This window comes from Schistocerca gregaria, chromosome X (genome assembly GCF_023897955.1).
Source record: "Schistocerca gregaria isolate iqSchGreg1 chromosome X, iqSchGreg1.2, whole genome shotgun sequence".
Lineage (NCBI taxonomy): Eukaryota > Metazoa > Arthropoda > Insecta > Orthoptera > Acrididae > Schistocerca > Schistocerca gregaria.
In genome coordinates, this window is record NC_064931.1 from 622,234,303 (window position 1) to 622,255,439 (window position 21,137).

At 40.1% G+C, this 21,137-nt stretch overlaps 2 protein-coding genes across 3 annotated transcripts in view; both read right to left on the minus strand.

Annotated features, from left to right (window-relative positions):
• Nucleotides 1-21,137, minus strand: part of LOC126299325 (uncharacterized) — a 136,732-nt gene that overhangs the window by 82,380 nt on the left and 33,215 nt on the right. The gene's annotated exons all lie outside the window — the stretch shown is intronic.
• On the minus strand, nucleotides 3,041-12,576 carry LOC126299324 (uncharacterized). Of its 2 annotated transcripts, none has more exons than XM_049991152.1 (3): nucleotides 12,397-12,576; nucleotides 6,148-6,383; nucleotides 3,041-3,220 (listed from the first exon to the last, which is right to left on the minus strand). In XM_049991152.1, the coding sequence occupies exons 1-3, from the start codon at nucleotides 12,516-12,518 to the stop codon at nucleotides 3,069-3,071; spliced, it is 510 nt and encodes a 169-aa protein (XP_049847109.1). In that variant the 5' UTR covers nucleotides 12,519-12,576; the 3' UTR covers nucleotides 3,041-3,068. The 2 variants fall into 2 exon arrangements, with proteins under 2 accessions (XP_049847109.1, XP_049847110.1); XM_049991153.1 differs by lacking the exon at nucleotides 12,397-12,576 and adding an exon at nucleotides 10,769-10,889.

Here is a 21,137-nt window from a genome sequence, read left to right on the forward strand (position 1 = left end):
CACTACTGCTAGCTAAATAAAAGATTCAAACTACTGAAGGCACTAACTACTGATAGGCATAGTTAGCAAGTGAAAGATTTTGATAGAGAACAAACAATGTATTTACCTTAATAGTGTTCAAGAATGATACTATATATACAGCAGTTCATGACATCCATTCTTACAAATGTACTGTTTCTGATGGACACACGTCCAGATCATCTGCTCCCAAAAATGCGCCATCTCACTTCCCCACATCCACCACTACTGGCGGGTCACCTCCTACTGCGCAACGGTACGCGCTGTTAACAGCCAACAGCCCAACACTACATTAGCCAACAACAATGCAAACCAGCCACAGACTGCACACAGCACAGCCAGTGATTTTCATACAGAGCGCTACGTGGCGTTACCAATATAAAAACGTAAACAGCCTACTATCAAAGCCATTGCAAAACTGTACGTGGTGAAAGTGAAGCACGATTTCCATTTACTTTATTGTTATTGGTCTGGTGAATGTAACAAAACATGTTCCAGACGTGTATCTGCAGTAGTTTTCTAGAACATTCTTTCTGAACGACCTTACCCATTGCACGCTAATTGTAGTTGCTCCTGTCCGAACGTTACATGTGATAATTCCATCTTGAACTTTTGCGTTGCAGTCATCCTTAGCTGCATATATATTAAGGTATGTGGCAATTATTACTTTGAGACCGTCTTAAATGTAAGGTAAGCAGTATGAACAAAAGTGTGTACATCTTCAGGACCACTGAAGATGCCTTGCAAAAAATTAAGGCGAAAAGCGTGTGACACACACAACTGTGTTTTGTTCAATTGTGACTAGACGGTCCCTAAGTAATATTTATCGTCACACTATGATAATTTTTTGATCCTTTAATTTGATGTTTCTGTGACTTCTGCGTCAGCATTTCACACTCTGTAACGCTTTGCGATTTGCAACGTGACGGTGTCACCCATTCATTAAGAGGCGAACAACACTTTTCTCTCTTTCAGTACACCGATGGTAATTAAATTTTATCTAACTCTTTAGAATAATAATAATTAGTCCACAGTTAGAATTTCAACTTTATAACTTAAATGACTTCTGAGGTATAAATAGAAATTTTAAACTGTAAATCTTCCGTCTTCAATATAGAACAGAGTCCTGATACAACAAAATGACATCGCATGCTTACATAGAAGTGATGTACCTAAACACATTTTCAGATAGTCAAATCATAATTTTAATGAGAAACATAACGGTTATGCTATTTCAAATATTTCAGAACTGACTAGTTTCATTTGAAGTTGCTTTTCGTTACCTACATAATTTTCATTCGACGAAAATGTGCGAGAGGTGGAATCAGTATGTGTACATTCAAACAGAAACATTAAATGTGTAGATAATAAAGTATTTACAGGTGAGTAAACAATGTTGTGCACCGTTGTAGCGGATGACGTACGCTATATGGAAAACATGGTATAAAAGGTGGCTTTCATGTGAAGGAATGTGTATTAACCGACTTTTTCATACACACAAAGATTTTTTTCAAGTTTGTCTGGCATTCTTAGAAGTCATACTTTGAGAGTACCGAAAGTTATTGAATTTTCTTATAGCTGGTCGAACGGTGAAAGTATTTGATTACACAAAAACAAACCCTCATCGGCCGTAGTATGTCTCAGAAGAGAGCGTAGTGGGTGAGACGTTGAGTGACTGTGTGGGCTTAGTCCGATTGACTCGGCGTCTCGTTTTCGTAGAGGAGTGATGTATGTCCCACTATTCTGACAATTTTCAAGTGTTCTATTATGTAAGGGGCTGAGAAACAGAGTAACGACACACACACACACACACACACACACACACACACACACACACACACACACACACACACACACACACACACCACACATACTGGTTTATTTAGTATGGTCCTGCTGGTAGCATTGACTTCCTATTCGTAGCAGCATTGTGTGTTTGAGCCGTGACATTTCTATTGGCATTTTCTCGATGGGAGTGTGCTACGAACTTACCCAGGCAAAATACAAAGTTGTCTCACTGACACATCTGTAAGGTATTATTCTCTTGCCAAATTGTAGTACTGCACGATGTATAGTTCAGAGAATTTGTTTGCTGATTTAAACACACACGATACTTTGAATTACTTGCGGAAACGGTACATCAGAAATACGAACATCATAAAAACATATCGTACCGGCATATCTATGCAATGAATGTTGCTTTTCCATTCGTTATTTTCATATTACAAACCAAAAATTAGAGAACAAGAAGAATTACTTTTATCTTCACGTCGAATCCACATCAAGTTTAATTATATTTACTGCAGCAGACTGAACTAAGGAGATAAAAGAAAATTATTGATTATGCAATATTATTAGTAATACTGTTAATTATCACCAAACGCCTAACCAAATACGGGAATGTCTCTTTCCGTAATGTTGGCGATCTATTTAAAGATGATAGAGAAAAATGATTGTTGCTCTTGTCACTGACTGAAATGAACAGAACTATCTGGAGCAGTTCTACATGTCAACGTTAATCTTAACTAATTAACCCATGAAAACAAAAGACAAGTAATTTTTATTAAGTAGCGATATTTCTGAATACCGGCGTAATAGTTTCTTCCTTTCCACTTAACTAGTTGACGGCAGTAAGGCCGTTGCCGGCCACAGCAGACACGAACGCCGTGATGCTTTCCTGGCGTTGAAACATTCGCAACTAAGGTTGAAGCAGTCAACGTGTTAAACCTATTTACTTCTTGCTAAATTATAGCGGTTTACTCGAGTTCCGTTTTCGTTAAAGAATACGTTTCCTTATGATGTAAGCTCAGTCCCATCATTTATAGTCCTCGTGTAGCAAGGGCAGTACAAGTGATTATCTCTTAATTGTGTATCCTTATACATACCTTTTATAGCTAAGTTACTTATTACTGAACGATATTCGTAAATCGATTGGCTTTATAAAAATAATATTCGTAATTTAAAATGCAATTCACTAAGATTGTGTCTTGGGTGGCAAGGAAAACACATTGTGTGGATTTTAAGTAGTTTATTGGCGTAAAATACAGTTTTCATATTCGTAACGGTCTGTTGGCAGAAGTAGTGGAGCTGCCTCGAGACAACAGGGACGCACCCTGAGCACCAGGTGCTGGCAACCGCCTCGATTTCTTCTGCGTCTTCGTATTCTGCGCGCTCGCAGGAGCTGCATACGGCTGCGGTCGACCTGAAACATGGGAATTATGCCACTATTACAAGCTTTCTGGAAAACTGATGCAGGCTACTTACAAATCTCAATGAACAAGCTACAAGACGTTACACAATTGATTTATTAACATTTGCAGGAAACAGCGCAAAACACCTGAAGGAAATGATCCTTGCCTTACAAGACAAATATAGAGCATGCATATACATAGTGTTCACCACAAGCGGGACTTAAAATTTTGTGCGAGCTGAAGCAAAACTCAATTATAACAATTACTGAATGGGAAAGGGTTGTTAACATTCAGACATACGAAATGTATGTACGATAGACACCACCTCGTGTCCATAGTTTGATAAGTTTCACCCATTGTGATAAATCAGTCAATCAATGTGTAACCTTCGTGACGTATTTCAACCACGTCATTGTGTCCCTGATGCGTCTAAATTATGGGTAGGAATAGTGTTTGCCGTCAATGCATACCCTTACTCAGGCCTGCCGAGAGAAGCCTCCGGATTTAATTGTAACAATGCTGCGTATATTTACGATTCAATTGCAGCTATGTTTATTAAACGGAACACTCAGTAGTCCGTTGCTGGCCATATTATAACCCCGTTGTCTTTCATTAAATGGACTGACGATTTTTCCAAACTTTGGTTGCGACTACAGATTAAAACCAAGAATTTAGCGAAAATCGGTTATGTGGAGTCTAACAGAACTGATAACGGCATCCACATGAATTAACATGCTCAAAAGGGCATTAGTCTTTGACAGTTGAGTTTTTTATGATCGATTCATACTAATTTCTTCTCCTGCGTTCATATTCGTTACCCTTCATACCCGTCTGAAATTCCTTACTCTGGTCAAGTATGCAGAAAGCAAAAGCGCAAAGCATAACTAGGACGAATCTTATTTAATCAAACAGGCATGAGGTAAGGAGAATGTGATATCGTGGTGCTACGTTAATCTTTGGTTTATTAAACCTGACCAGCTCTTTATATGGCACGCACACGACAATAATTCATATTAATTTGAGGCATTCATATAGGAGTGAGTAGGAAACGAAATTGTGCAAGATGATGTTAACTAAAAATTCACTACATACCCCAAGACGGTCTCCTCTATGCATCACCAGACAATATCAATGAGTTTTCTTTACTTCGACATTCAGATAGGTTCTATGGCAACGTAGCCAGTCTCATTTTTCAGGATACATGAGGGTCCTTTCTACAGCTATTCTATTGTTGGAGAGGGGGGCAGTGCTCGTCCTACATGTTGCCCGTTAATAAGATAAGTGCACATACGCTTCTGAAAGTGATCCCATGATTTGTTCATGTAATTGTTTTGCAAAGCCCGTTCAGTTTCCAATCTGTCCTATTGCTTGTCAGTGACTGGATTGATGGGGAAACGATTGTGTGTCAAATGTACGTCAATAATATCCAGTGTTATTCGAGCTGTGTTTAGCGTTACCAACATAGCTTTGTAAATGGGAACCAAAGAAAACAGCAAGGATCAGTCAGTGGCTGTGAAGAGCGTTATTAATGGTAACCTCCCCTCCCCCAATGTGAAATACGAGCTGTCACTGACAAGCTAATCTAGAGGCATTTGCCTCTCTAAAAGCGATCCTCTTGTAGTATAGACAAATATTATTTTATTTTGCAGTTTACTTCATGATTATGACTAATTCATTTATTTCAGCCATGGTAAACACGGAAGGATATTCTATTACAGACAAGAACTACTCTTAAAATATATGAAAATTATTACTCTGCCGTTCATATGCAGACCAACAATGGATGTACCCAAATTAGCAAAATGATATGCTACACAAATATTTTGGTGAAGAATACGTGGTGGCAGCTCTAAAATCAAATCTCGTCTTCGAAAGAACACTCAAGCACACAACAGGGAAATAAAGGGAGAGGATTGCGTATCATTCCCCTGTCTACCGTAGCTGTAGTAAAAGAATTAGTCACACGCGCGAGGTGAACTACAAAATCATATACCTTTGACAATTCTATAACAGGATCGGTTTCTTCAGTATCCTATAGTTACAGAGATCCAAGCAATAAGTGTATCAAGATGCGCTTGCGTCAATTGTGGCCTGACATGATGCGGCGTGTGCCAGCTTTATTTAGAAGGTGAAATTACTGACCATGCACCAGTGACTATGGTCGGTCTTCTCTGCTTTCTACGACTACTATCTGCAAGGTGAAGTCTAGGCTCATCTAGGGGCACTTGCCTCTTGGGACTAAGTATATGACCTCTCCAAAAGTGATCCTCTTGTACTATAGACAAAGAATTGCGTATAATTCCCTGTGTTGCGTGGCTGATGTAAAAGAATTAGCCACAATCACGAGGTGAACTACAAAATCAAGTACCTTCATCAATTCTACAACAGGATCGGTTTCTTAAGTATCCTATACTTACACATACCCAGGCAACAAGTGTATTAAGATGCGCCTGCGTGAACTGTGGCACGACATCATGTGGCGTGTGCAAGTTGTATTTAGAAGGTCAAATTGCCGACCATGCCACCGTGACACGTCGACTTTGACCTCGTTTCTGCCTACGACCGATCCTCTCTGCTTTCTACGACTATCTCTTGACATTTAGGAGCAACAATTGAAACAAACCCGTTCTTGTATCCAACAAATCTCAGTTGATTGTAGGGCAATTAGAAACTAAACGGGCTTTGCTTAGGCGAATAAATGAACAATTCAGCTCATCGCTTTTCCAGAGGCTATTTTTCAAGTCTCAATTCTATGTAAAGTGTTGTTAATACAGTAAACCCGCTAAGACCGAAGTACGTCTAGCATTCATGAAACGGGTCCAGTTGAGCCACTTCACAGTAACAGTCCAACGCAGTTCGTCCACTGGAAATGCTTACAGTTAAGCTGTAAACCCTACCAAAGTAAGAGTTACAATTTTATTGCCGAGAAGCTACTCACCTGCTGGGACGTGTTGGAGCGGCCGCCTGATGTTGCGCACCTTCAGCGCGGTCTGCAGATCCCTGCCGGCAGGCGCGGCAGCGAATTGGACGGCCCAGACGCGCGCCTCTGCCCGCCGCCGGCGCAGCGCCTCTTGCTGGCGCAGCCTCCGCTGCAGCACCGCGTCCGCCCTGCACAGCCGGCTCCAGCGGCGACTCACGCGGCTCGCCGCCCACAGTGCCTCTTCGTCAAGCTGCCTGCAACACAAAATGCGCGCCTTTAGCATACCATCGCTTTTCAAGAGTGACAACATCGATGCATACAGAGAAAAATCAAAGCAGCAGATACAGTGCAATGAAACCTTCGTTACTGTAGTGACACTAACGGCCTTACACACGACCAACAAACCGACACATTAGACGTGAGTAGGCGTTTTGACTGAACGCCGAACATTTCTCGTCGGGATGTTGGGCAGGTAGGACCAGACGACAGCAGACATCAAAACCACACCCAACAAATTTTGCAATCTTCCGACAAAAGATCGTGGGATCAAATGCAGTCACAATATACCCGACAAAGTGAGATATGGACGAAACCTTGAGGACAGTGTTTCTGGAGAAATGTAAAGACTGCAAATATATTTGGGATACATCGGATGAGTATAGCAATACTGAAGCAAGAAATGAAGCACATTGTTTCATTCTTTAACCAATCCAAAATGTTGTTTGTGGCACGTAAAGTAAAACTCATTCTGGTTTTATAACCGATACTTGTAGGAAATGAAGTACAAAAATTGACGTATCGATATTGAATGGGCTTGAAGTCGAAAAATATAATTGCTTCATCGTTGTGTCAGTCAATCCAGCCAACATCCAAGCCCTATGCAATGGAGAGCAAACTGTGGGATTCTTTCGTCTTTTTTTCAAGGTGCTTCATTTCTTAGGTATATGTTGTATGTAACCACTATGTGTCGTTACTAATTTTCGAATTTACAATGAGTTTCCTGATCTTATAGCTGATTTTATACTACTTACATAAACAATGTTCACATCAACATCCTTTAGTTTTCTTTTATCGTCATGTATTTCCTCAGTCATCTGTAAGTTACATTGCAGATTTCAGGAATCAATTAGCTAAAGCTGTGGAGATACAACACCCCAGAATTTGATGATGTCCAGCCACTCCGAAATGCACGATTCATTTATTCTTAGATAAATATGGAAAAATCATCTGATCCCAACTGCTCGAGTAACAGAACTTGGGTGAATTACTTTCGCATCCTTTTACACAATTTTCTCTTGACTTTTTTTAATGATTTGTACCTCTAAAACAGCCTAGGCAAATCCTCTCCTTTGTTTTTGTGTAAAACCAGCTGGATGTCGTAGAACAAAAAAATGAATTTATGTTAAACAAGTAACAACAACAGGACGGAGTTGTAACCGCGGAGTGCAGCCGGGTGACACGTGTGTAGGCTGTCACGAAATTGGTGTGTCAGTCGTTAGATAAACTGAGTGCTTTGTAGTGGCCTTTAAACTTAAATATAATTATGAAACTAATTACATGTTGTATATAAAATCCAAATTTGCCAAGTTCCATCACCTCTGAGTGTGTCCACATTGCGCAATCAAATCATTACTCTTTGTGGGGCTTATCACTTATTCAACAAACACCGTCAGTTTCCCGTCAGAATGGTACTCCACTATTGTGTCACGTAACATTTCTTTGCATTATAATATTTATATGGTTTACTGCAGTCCAGTTGATACTGTAAAATAACCATCACTACGAAAAGTTAAACGCAATCTGATCAAACGCGTCGGAAACGGTGTAGTTTGATATAGTTGCTACACCGTTTAGAAAAATAAAAGCTGCGATAACACGCAAGGCCCTTTGAGAGACTTCCGACTGCTTACAATATAGGGAGTGCCATCGTGCGGGAAACAAAACTACGTTCTAAATCGATTAACAATATTCTACAAACATCTGGGAAGATGTCAGCAACTACACTAAATAATTGCAATGACTTTCTCCAGAGCTGTCTTTCATATAAAACGAAGAAGCTACATTACTATTATTTGCTTAACAGGTAACAATTGCTACAGAAACTCTACGAACAAAGTCCAGCAACATCACACAATTTTCCTTCTGTTCAGCTTCACAGAGCTCACTTGAGTGAACGACTAAACCGTTTTCTCGTTGCGTATGTAACAACCGTCAACGCCTAGAAGCTTTCCAGTCGAAAGACTCGCACAATTAAAAATATCTACGTTGCAATTGACTTCACGATACAGTAGCAGTACCTCTGTTACATCCACTACTTTTGAAATAGCTTTAAAATACATGTACAGCTTACTGCAGCCTAGAGAAGAGAAAACATAAAAAAAATGATAGCGCATGAAAAGTGCGTTAACTGCATGAAGATGAATATCTGAAAGTAATACGCAAAATATTTATCTGGCCAAAACATCTCCAACAAAATACAATTCCGTTAACACCTAATTGTAGGATGAACTTCCCTCCGCAATCACATGACGCTCACCGCAGTGCAACCACTGTCGTCGTACTCATCGCAAATCACAGAAAAATCAGCAGATGACCACTTTCAGTTGGTGTGCCACAAATTGCCCACAGTTAAATGCTAACTCAGTAAACCACAAATTAGCCATGAAATTAAACGTAAATCATGGCTTTAATTTGTTTTGCAATGGTTCAGTAACAAAAAACACAAGTACTCTTCTGATGCATGTTCGAGTTTTGTAAAGGGGAACATCCTATATAACGACTACTGTAAAACCATTTATCAAATAAACACGGGAAACATTCTTGAGTTGCAATTGCTCTATGACCAAGCTCACTGAAAATTACTAACATTCCTGTACAATGCATTTTTTACGCCGTGGATTGCAGTTGACGTAGCATAAAACGCTTGGGATGGACAAGTCCACACTTACGAGGATATTGTGGAATTTTATGGCTACCATTACAGTGTTGCAGCTACGCCAACATTACACAAAATATTGGAAGAAATATTACATGAACAATGACTTTTCTAATCGTTGCACACAACTGACGTTCAGCATTTAGAAAGACTCACAATGTTTTGAGCATATTTCCTTAGACTACATCTTTTTCTTGCAGTACTTCTTTTAAATGCAGTGTGATTGACAAATGGAAATAAGTTTCTGATACTATCCGATGCAGCCACGTCACTGAGGAATGGTATTCAGATTCATGAAACGCAGACGATATGTAGACGAACTTTTAATATGAACGGCATGCCACAAGATCTAGAACTACCGAAAAGAAGCTAAAAGTTACACAAGTTTAAATAGTAATAAACGAAAACCGATATAAAATGTGACGCTCTAACGAATGTAATATTAATAAAAACAATTAAAAATTGGCCTCGGTCTCTACCTACATAAAATAGTGCAACAATTGCTTTGTGCATGTTGCAATGTTAAGACAACGTTAGTCACGCGTTTCACGAAGCACAGGACTAATTCAATATTTGCCTTAAGCGTGATAGTTTCGGTAGAGCGTGATAACACATGCAACCGTATATCTTGAGAAATGGTGGTATTACAATATCAGGTAAACACGGCTGCTATTAGAATTGCAAAACCAAACGATGGGAGCATAACAGTTATATTTCTTTGGTAGAGGACATTACTAGTTCTACTACACCACACCCTGAAATATCACAATGCACCTCTTTCTATAAACTAGCTACTGAACTATGATAAACAGTCCACGCAACCCCCCCCCCCCCATATCAATATTGTGTGTGTGTGTGTGTGTGTGTGTGTGTGTGTGTGTGTGTGTGTGTGTGTGTACAAGATGACTGAGAAACAATAATAGACCCATCCTCAATGTGTTCAACTAATAAAACAAATAATGGTTTTGTCCGTCAACCCACCATCCTAAAAATTACGTCACAACACCCAACCCCTCAAACAACAGATCTCACTACCACGTTCCCAAAACGCAACTATCCTTCACAGGTTTCACCTTCCCAAAGGCCAACTCAGTTTCGACAATAACCTTTCAGCCGCACACCCTTTCCTTTACTGTCTAGCGCACAAAATAATTAATGGACTTTGAACAGACCTCTCTGGCAAAGGCAACACTTCCACTGGAAAACATCTCGAATGGCTGAGAACCAATAATCTATCCAAATCTCCATGCAGTGTCGTAGTCATACCCATAAACGAGAAAAGACTAATTACACGATCATTCATCAACATCACACCAAAATAACTACTAGAAAGCCAAAAACCAATCTGTAGCCATAAAATACCAACAGTACAATAACTCAAAACCAGTATACACACAACTCCAGTAAGAATCCTACCAGACGGAAACCCTCATGTCAGTGATACACTAACATTACTTATAACCGCTTTTGAATGATTAAGCACCACGATCTTTCTAACTACTCATGTATGAAGACGAATGAACACACAGAACTGCCGTTTAGTGAAGACACACATTATATCCTCTAAAATGGAACATGAACCCAACCAACCACATCTAGGGCTCCTACGAAACAGGCTGAATAACCCGTCAGGTTTCCCCCAAACGCACATTATTCCACAATTTTCACAATGTGGGTGGCTAAACTATTGACGCAAATTCTCACCTATTAAATATTTGATATTCCATCTGTGAATTCTGTCAGACAGTGTTTACTGTGTAGAGGGATATTTAGAAATATATTACACGACTATAGAAATATGTGCCCGGAACTTGTGTGGTAGTTCGTAAATATCAAACAAGAGAAGTACCAATACCTTCATATATGGTGGTTATGGAGTTGCAAGTGCTCTCCCAATGATCTAACCGCTATGAAATTATCTAAATTATCACTCGTCCATATAAGAATCGGGATTAAGTATTATTCGGATCGAGTATGTATGTTTATGGGAACATATCACAAGTATTACTCTTCACTTTGTCACTTGCAAAAGTATCTCAGGAATCTAACAATCTTGAGACGAACTGCTTCAGTAAAGTTTTCGACCGGGGGAAGAAACGCAATTGTACACGGTTGGTTTCATATTTATAACCACTTTCATTCACATATACGTACAACACACAATTGAACGCGATGTACTGGTCCCTAGTTGCCTGTCTAGCAATTTATGGCCTATACAGTTCTTAATTCTGTGTCACTTGAAAATCTAAACACGTAGAAATCATTTCTGCAAAAGTTAGTGCAGTTCACAGCTGAGCGGCCGCCAATACTTCAGACGAATTCTTGAAATACATTTAATTAGCAAGCTCCACTTGCTTCGTGACTCATATGTAAACAAATATGGATATATTATACTTTGGGGAAAACATGGCGCACAGCTCAGTTTAAGCTATGGTAGTACTAAGCTCCCCAATAAAGGAGAAAAAATAAAAAAACTAACAAAAAGAATGGCATGCACATAGAACAACGTTAATTAAAATATGAACATTTTAAAACCACACGAAAGCAGTGTTCACCTATAAACAGATAGCCTGATTACAATTACATACTCACACTTAACTTCGCACCTTCACATACAAACTACACCTTACACCAAGTGGTTATCAGGTTTTGTATTGACGAGAAGCTTCTAGTCTCCACCGCATTTCGTGAACACTGCGAACGTCGAAACTGCTACTAACACGAATGGTTGCAATCAAGGAGGCTACGGTACACAATCCACGTAAGTGACTATGATCAAACATCTCCCACCTTCATCGCATCACTAGGTTCAATCGAAACACAATATCAATTCAAAAAGTATGAGCTCTTTTTTTGTAAGGAGATTTACACACTTGTACCGAAGGTAAACGTAACACCACGTGAAATCTCAAGGGTGGCTTTGTAGCGTACAGCACGCAATTTTATGTTTAAGTACATAAGGAATAAGTCGTTAGAACAAACTACCACAACCAAACAAATACCACTCGTTCCTGTTCAGTACTAAGTGACCCTCGACGAGTTGTCAGCTACAATTTCTAGAAACGGGATTTGACTTTCCGGTTGGACTTTTCGTCCTGTAAATCGTCGGCTTCATTAGGCAGCAAGGATTAACTGAATACCGTCAGCACAACATCACTTTTTTAATGACAGTTCCGAAGCAACTGCTACTGAGGAAAATACATTACAGAAAAGTAATTAGGAATCCCACTGAATAACGAAGACATTACACGAACGAGAATGTTACCAGGAACTATCTCGATACATTGTGCACTGGCAGTCACACTACATTGATAAATTATAAAGAAACATACCTCAAGATGGTTATCGCGATTTCTGGTGGTAGGCTGCCGATGATATCAAAGTCGAAACAAAAGATGGACGGACACACGACCGCCAGCCCCATCACAGACAACAGCGAGTAGAAAGGCTCCATTTCTGCACCGACCTTACCACACACTATGGAGGACAACGATCAAATAGCGCACAGCGCCCTCTTCCTCTCCTTATATGTGCTCTGTCTGTGACGTCACCGTGCGATCGCGCTGCAGTGCCCCCTACTGTGAATTAAGGGAACGAACTGCTGTGACGTCAGGTATCATGCAAAGCCAGACAACGAATACTGGTATCAGCTCCGTCGTGTCAATAATAAAATGCTTCCATAAGAAATGTTCGCTTTGCTGATTTTGTGAAAACACCGACTCCCAAAACTCGGTTCTGGATCCTTTGTATTGCTAGTGCAACTTCTGCATGTGAAGCGTAGGTCTGTTTTTAGAGGTATGTCACTACTTATGTACATCCACTTAGTGAAAGTATCTCGAAAGATATCATTAAGCTATTATTACTTCGGTTCTGCTGTTGGAGATCATCTATTGGTAGTAGTGGTCGTTATGCTTGGCATCCAATTTTCTATTCATGAACGAATGTGCAAGTGTTACAATGTCTTACACAAGTTCGTTGTACATAATTAGCATTAGTGTCCTCCTGACAACCATACATAGAAGTAGAAAGCTGTGAAGGCATTTTGAATAAAGCCGTTTCCGTCATTCTTGCTTACCATCAGTAGTTGAACAGACCCTGGCAGTCTTATGGGGTATAGAATCTTCACACAATAACTGAATAATCAGCCTGAGTACGAATAGTGAAATTTTTATATGGTGGTCATTGATTAAAGAGGCCTACGAAGACGGATAAGAAAGAGTCCCACGACCGGTAACGAACTTGCTGTTTTGCAAATATCGTAATACGGAGAACAATAATTTTCAAATAACTTCTGTCTGTAAGACTATACCACAACACTTCATTACGTTACTCACGGAGCAGGTAGATGTCAGTATAAGATATTTTTACTCATATGTGTCTTATTCTGTACAGGTAAGAAAGAGAAAAAGGATTTTCTTTTTGTCTACAGGGCATCTTGTATTTCTTGGCTACTCCCATGTTGAAATGTTTGATTCTGATAGTGTGTCTTTTCCTGTCATTATTTATTAAACTAGAAAGCATCCGAAATTAATGTAAATTCATTGAGCACTCAGACTAGGCGAGTCCAACTGTAGTTTATCTGTGACCAAAATGAATGCGAAACTGAAATGTGCTATTCGTAGGTTTCTGTATTCATCGAGAGTCTGTTATTTGCCAGCTTATGAACAAAAACACACTTCATACTTTACATTCCTGAGTTACTTCTATAATTAGTTATTATGTTCATGCAAATACGGGTTAAACAGCCGTGGAGAGGGCATATGGAAACTCAACCACCAGAACCCATATGACTTTACATCCATGTAGGAAGACGTTTTCAAAAACTAGCGCCACGTTACGCTTACAGTACGATTACATTTTAGTTTTGTCGACGTAAACAGTAGAGGGATTGAAGCCATTCTGTATCAACTGAATATTCGAAGCGTTGAATGTTGCTATATAAAATGAAATATTACAGATCAGATACGGTCCAACAACATTAACTGAAAAATAACGTCGTTATTGCGATATGCGAGAAACAAACTACCAGATATATTAGGATAAGCGTAGGTTATGCCTATTGCTCCCAAATGCACATAGCTCAGTGCAAATGTCACCAAATTATTTGGTCTCTTGTGTCTTCCCTATACTGAAATGGCTCTGAGTAATATGGGACTCAACATCTGAGGTCATCAGCCCTCCTATACTAAAAATTAAGAATTGTTTTGTTAGATGACTTCAGAATTGTTGATACAGAACTAGACATGATGATTTTCACATATTTTGAACGAAAGATTTTCAGTTAAAGATTAAGGAACACAGCATGGAAAATGGAAACGAAACGCTTGAAGTTGCAAATACCTTAAATGTATAGTTAAATGGTGTTTTAGCACTAGATGCTCCATAAACTAAATGTCGCAGACATATTTCCACGGATGAAACAACACGCCAAGTTCATTAAAAAGGGGATGAAGAAGTGTGTAGAATAGAAATCCAGATGAAATGAAGCATAAGTTGAGAGTGTAGTAGATTCTCTTCTGAAAACCTTTATTACGTATTATTACAGCCTTACCAACAGCTACAAAGAAAGACGAAAATCGCACACGCTTAATCTTTCCGTATTCGTAGCAGCAGATTAATAGTGACTAAGACAAAAGTGCAGAACAGTGTGTTAATTGTGTAAGACGCGCTGAGGGCATCATTGCAGTTCCTTTTCCTCAGGTAACAAGGCTACATTCTGGTCGTACAAAATGAAATGTGTTACATGCAGATAACGGTTTTTTAAAAGAAAGAACGAACACTTTGTTAGACACGGTGTTCTCAAGGCACAATTACATATGTTCGACATGTAATAGCCTGTAGGTTTGTAACTCCCTAGCATGCACCGAGCGAGGTGGCGCAGTTGTTAACACAGTGGACTCACATTCGGTAGGACGACGGGTCAATCCCGCCTTCGGCCATCCTGATTTAGGTTTTCTGTGATTTCCCAAAATCGCTTCAGGCAGATATCGGGATGGTTCCTTTGAAAGGGCACGGCCGACTTCCTTCACATCCTTCCCTAATCCGATGAGACCGATGACCTCGCAATTTGGTCTCCCCCCCCCCCCCCCTTCCCCAAATCAACCAACCAACCCTAGCATGCAGTAAAAACGGATGAAACCGGTCGTATTTGTCTGTAGTGTATTGCTAAATTCAACTCACAAGATATCATTGCATTTTGCATTTACTAATTTGATGTGCTATTGTGCATTACGATAGTCACAATCACTGTTAACATTACTGTGTCTTTCATTTAGCTATTAATATCTACCATAGTTTTAATGTAATTTTGTCTATATCTATTAATGTGTATTTTCTCTTATACCAGATATCCTCTTGCAAGAGGTACTTTTATGTATTCCTTTTGCATTATTTGTAATAATTCTGAAACGTCTTACATCCATGCGAATGCCTCGCAGTATTGGATTTATGGGATATAAATAAATAAAATAAATGTAGCGTGGAATCTTAGAGACGCTCACTGCGTCGTTGAAGTCTGTAAAATGTTCTCAGGTCCATTGAGTGTCCATGATTTCAGATGAGTGATTTGAGTATGTTACACAAATTTTGAGGCATTGGACCCTCGTTACTAACGAAATAACATACAAGTTGCTGCTGATTTGAAGAGTTATTTGGGGTAACCTCTGGCGAAATGAATCAAAAGTAATTGGTGTACAACGGCCATTTTGTTTTAGTGAAAATCTCAATATCAGATAGACAATTTGAATTTCGTTTTACAGACACTGCCGCCGTTATTACTCTAGATGAGAGACTGGAAGACCAATCCGCTTCCAAAAGGCTCTGCACCCTACAACAGAAGTTCTGAATCTTTCTGTGGTTGATGTGTGTGCTGCCAATGACAATGATGTGTAGAACTGCCTACGGTCTAGGGTGGTGTTATAGTATACTGTATAAAGAGATCTGGATGAAGGCGTCCCGTAGGCTTGGGGATTTTATGCGAGCTCGCCAGAGCTGTATGGAATCTATCCATCCGTCAGTGAAGAGATTGTTGGTAAGCTGTAGGTAATAATGAAATGTTTCAGTGTTCCTCTCGAATGAGTCCGGATTTAGTTTAGGTGTGATACGTGTGTATTGCTTCGGCAAAAACACAAAAACAAACAGTTTCATACTAAATAGCACACAGATAAGGTTAACAACAACATAATACATTGAGTTTCTCGAAGAGTCTGTGGCATGTTATGCAGCTACCGTCATCACACCGAAATGTCGTGCAAACGCTACAAGTAAAGCGTTCCTAAAGTGGATTATCGTGGGTGTATATTTGCCAGCCAATACCCAACAGTGTTTTATAATAACCATTGACAGCTGCAAAGCTAAATTATCCCATTAAACAATAAAACGTAAGCTGCTCGATATCATCACGGCTCAAGATCACTACCCAGTATTAATTTACGCATACAAATTTAAGGGACAAAGTTTTTGCCTAATATCAATTAAATTTATCTACGTTACCCAAATAGCAGTTGATTTGGAGCCCCCGTTGTGCAATTTTTACACGCATTAATAAAATTCGATCACAGGTGAATGGTTTTAGTGGATTGGGAAATTATTTATAAGAAACTTAATAAAGTTCCCAGACGTGTGGTGTGTATATGAGTAACACTATCGAGATGACAGCAGAATAAGCATGACCTTTATATAAAATGAATATATCTCGCTTTATTACTAAAAGGCTATCTTTCTTTCTTCCGTCCACTTTGGAGTTTGGGATTTAGGTGCTGTTTTCTCTGGCATCACTTCCCACTTGCACACATTGTGTCTTTAGACGCCTTTGTCCATGACGTCCGCTGAATCTATCTGAGATCTTGCCAGATCAATTTTGACTTGTCATCCAAGGTGTAGTAGTCTTGGGTCTCTAGATGTTCCTGAGAATTCTGTTGGTGAGTCTGATATGTGGGAGTCTGCTTACGTGTCCATGTCGCCTCTTTCTAATTTCCGCTGCGATGTTGGAGAACTTCTCTGTGGTGTCCCTGGAGTGAATCCTATATCCATTGTCCGCGAGTTTTGGACCATTAATTTTCCTAATGATTTTTCTTCTCCGTGTGAAAATGTTTGTGTTTACGATCCATGCCTCACTGGCGTATAGCACCTCAGGTTTGATTACAGTGTTGTAGAGACGATTTTGGTGCATGTGGACAGACATTTCTGATTATAAATGCCTTGTGTTTTGTGTAAGGCTCTCTTCATTTTCGATGACGCCGCACTAGTTGACGTTTTGTCACACTTTGCGAAACATCGGTTCCGTGCTGGTCCCTAGGGAAATCTATATGGAATTGAAAAGGTAGCCACTGTATGTCTTCACTTTATCGTGTGCTATCGAAACCTTGCGTACATTTTAGCGTACATTCAAGGGTTACGAAACTCGTCTCAGACAGTTACTCGCTCTCTGCCGCAGACCGATGCTGGCACTCAGAAGCCATGCAGTGTCACGTGCTGTGGCATATGCTGCGCAACGGACTGTCTTTCTCATGGGCCTCGAACCACGGTCGGGCCACCGGAAATACGCGCCTCCTCCCCTCCCACCACCCTTTTTACAAGGAACTTACGAGTTGCCTTGACCATCATACATCGCTAACGATCACTTACGTAGAGGGCCAGGCGCCAGTATGTCAATGAAGAGGCACCCAATGAACTACTTAATTTCGATATTAGTTGTCGAGAGTGTGAATGTATCTAAACGCGCCGCTATGAAGTATTAAACTAACCTGAAATGTAACTCGCTCCCTCCTGGAGACGGTCGCTGCAAGTGATGAGACCTGTATCTCCAGGCGCTGCAGCGTGCGCCGCAGGGCCCGTATAAGGAAGGAAGATTGGATTTAACGTCCCGTCGAGATGTCAGTCATTAGAGGAGGAGCACAAGCTCGGATTGTGTGAAAGTATGGGGAAGGAAACTGCTGTGCTCTGTGGCAACGGAGAGAACTAAGAGACTTTGGGAGGGGTATATGATAATCTTAATAGTGAAGCCATACAAAAACAGAGACTAACACAGATACGTCCAACAGATGAAATCCTTCAAATTTCACTTGACCCAATATCAAACAGATATCCTCACCGTCTAAGCAATAAAGTGAATATTTCGTACATAAAATAATACATAGATAACCAGTATCCACAACTATTAATAACAGACGACATTTACAATCATCAGCTTAAATTTCGGTTTGTGGTACTGGTTACACCTACTTCTTGTTAGGTTAGTATTTGTTCTGAGCCTTACACTCATTTGCTTCACTTAGAAGATAGTTGTACGTTTTAAGTTTGGAAATTTGTGTTAAGGTTTTATGGGATCAAACTGCTGATGCCATCGGTCCCTAAGCTTACGCACTACTTAATATAACTTTAACTTACGCTTAGAACAACACGCACACACATGCGCGAGGGAGGATACGAACCTCCACCGGAGGGAGCCGTACAGACCGCGGCTACATTTTAAGTGAAGAATGAACAGAAACAATTCGATACCTAACTTATTGCTTCGTTACTGTGTGAAGATACTGTACTCTGTAAGAATACATACGACTTATTTCAAGTTATTTTTGTCAGCAATAATTAAGGAATTCGCAAATTCAGATTACTTGGAAAGCATTCCAATTCTGAGTATGGGGTGTGAGGAGACTATATAGCTGATGACATTTATTTCAGTATTTGCTTTACGCTTACAAAATATTGTTGCCCATTGAATAATGAATACTGAAGTGAATTCCAACATAATTACTGCAACTGTCAGGGGAGAAACTTCAACCATAGGAAATTGGCTGATGTGCTCATCGGGCGTGAACAAACTGACGTTTACAAGCAGTCAGGAACCTATAAAGACACGAAATAAGCTGTAGATGTAGACGTTTCTCTAACATCACAAGGCGTCGATTTTGCCACAAAATCAACAAGTTGGGTCATTGGAAGCATCCCATTCCACACTTCTGATCTGAGCTTTGGCGCAATAGTTTCGTGTGTTGTGTGATGTCACTGTCATGGTGCTTTTGAGTGGTTCCTGTTTGTAGATGTCGTGGTGTATTTGGTGGCGCACTCTGGTGGTGGATGTTGATGTGTGGAGCCGTTTGTGTAACGTGCGGTAGTCAGTTTGGCAACTTGGGTTTATTTGCGTCTTTGTAATCAGTTTGGTTACGTCGAGCCGGAAGTTCGTGCTTAGCTTCCAGCGAGTTGTTACGGTCTATTGGTTTCTGAGGTTTATGCGTTTGGCGTTTTTGTTAGATATGATTGGGCTGGTGTTTGTCATGTGGTATGAAATTTAATTTTTATGTCTTTATCGTTAGGGAGATACTGACAGGTTTGAGATAGATTATATAATGGTAAGACAGAGATTTAGGAACCAGGTTTTAAATTGTAAGACATTTCCAGGGGCAGATGTGGACTCTGACCACAATCTATTGGTTATGACCTGCAGATTAAAACTGAAGAAACTGCAAAAATGTGGGAATTTAAGGAGATGGGACCTGGCTAAACTGAAAGAACCAGAGGCTGTACAGAGTTTCAGGGAGAGCATAAGGAAACAATTGACAGGAATGGGGGAAAGAAATACAGTAGAAGAAGAATGGGTAGCTTTGAGGGATGAAGTAGTGAAGGCAGCAGAGGATCAAGTAGGTAAAAAGGCAAGGGCTAGTAGAAATCCTTGGGTAACAGAAGAAATATTGAATTTAATTGATGAAAGGAGAAAATATAAGAATGCAGTAAATGAAGCATCCAAAAAGGAATACAGACGTCTCAAAAATGAGATCGTCAGGAAGTGCAAAATGGCTAAGCAGGGATAGCTAGAGGACAAATGTAAGGATGTAGAGGGTTATCTCACGAGGGGTAAGATAGATACTGCCTATAGGAAAATTAAATAGACCTCTGGAGAAAAGAGTCACTTGTACGAACACCAAGAGCTCAGATGGAAATCCAGTTCTAAGCAAAGAAGGGAAAGCAGAAAGGTGGAAGGAGTATATAGAGGGTCTTAGACAGGGCGACGTACTTGAGGACAATGTTATGGAAATGGAAGAGGATGTAGGTGAAGATGAAATGGGAGATACGACACTGCGTGAAGAGTTTGATGGAGCACTGAAAGACCTGAGTCGAAACAAGCCACTGGGAGTAGACAACATTCCATTGGAACTACTGACAGCCTTGGGAGAGCCAGTCCTGACAAAACTCTACCATCTGGTGAGCAAAATCTATGACACAGGCGAAATACCCCCAGACTTCAAGAATAATATAATAATTCCAATTCCAAAGAAAGCAGGTGTTGACAGATGTGAAAATTACCGAACTATCATTTTAATAAGTCACAGCTGCAAAATACTAACACGAATTGTTTATAGACGAATTGAAAAACTGGTAAAAGTCGACCTCGGGGAAGATCAATTTGGATTCTGTAGAAATGTTGGAACACGTGAGGTAATACTGACCTTACGACTTATCTTAGAAGAAAGGTTAAGGAAAGGCAAACCTACGTTTCTAGCATTTGTAGACTTAGAGAAAGCTTTTGACAATGTTGATTGGAATACTCTTTTTCAATTTCTAAAGGTGGCAGGGGTAAAATACAGGGAGCGAAAGGATATTTACAGTTTGTACAGAAACTAGATGGCAGTTATAAGAGGGATATGCAAGGGAAGCATTTGTTGGGAAGGGAGTGAGACAGGGTTGGTAGGACATGTTTTGAGGCATCAAGGGATCACCAATTTTGCATTGGAGGTCAGTGTGGAGGGTAAAAATCGTAGATGGATACCAAGAGATGAATACACTAAGCAGATTCAGAAGGATGTAGGTTGCAGTAGGTACTGGGAGATGAAGAAGCTTGCACAGGATAGAGTAGCATTGAGAGCTGCATCAAACCAGTCTCAGGACTGAAGACCACAACAACAACATCGTTAGGGATCGATATGACCCATAAGTTTACAAGTTGTTTGTTACGTGCTGCTCTGGACAACGGCATGACGTCGATCATAAAGTTTCTGCAGATATTTGGGTTAATAGCAGAATATCAGGTGTCATACTTGGGTGAGGGGGGGAGGGGCAGTGGATGAAATTGACCAGG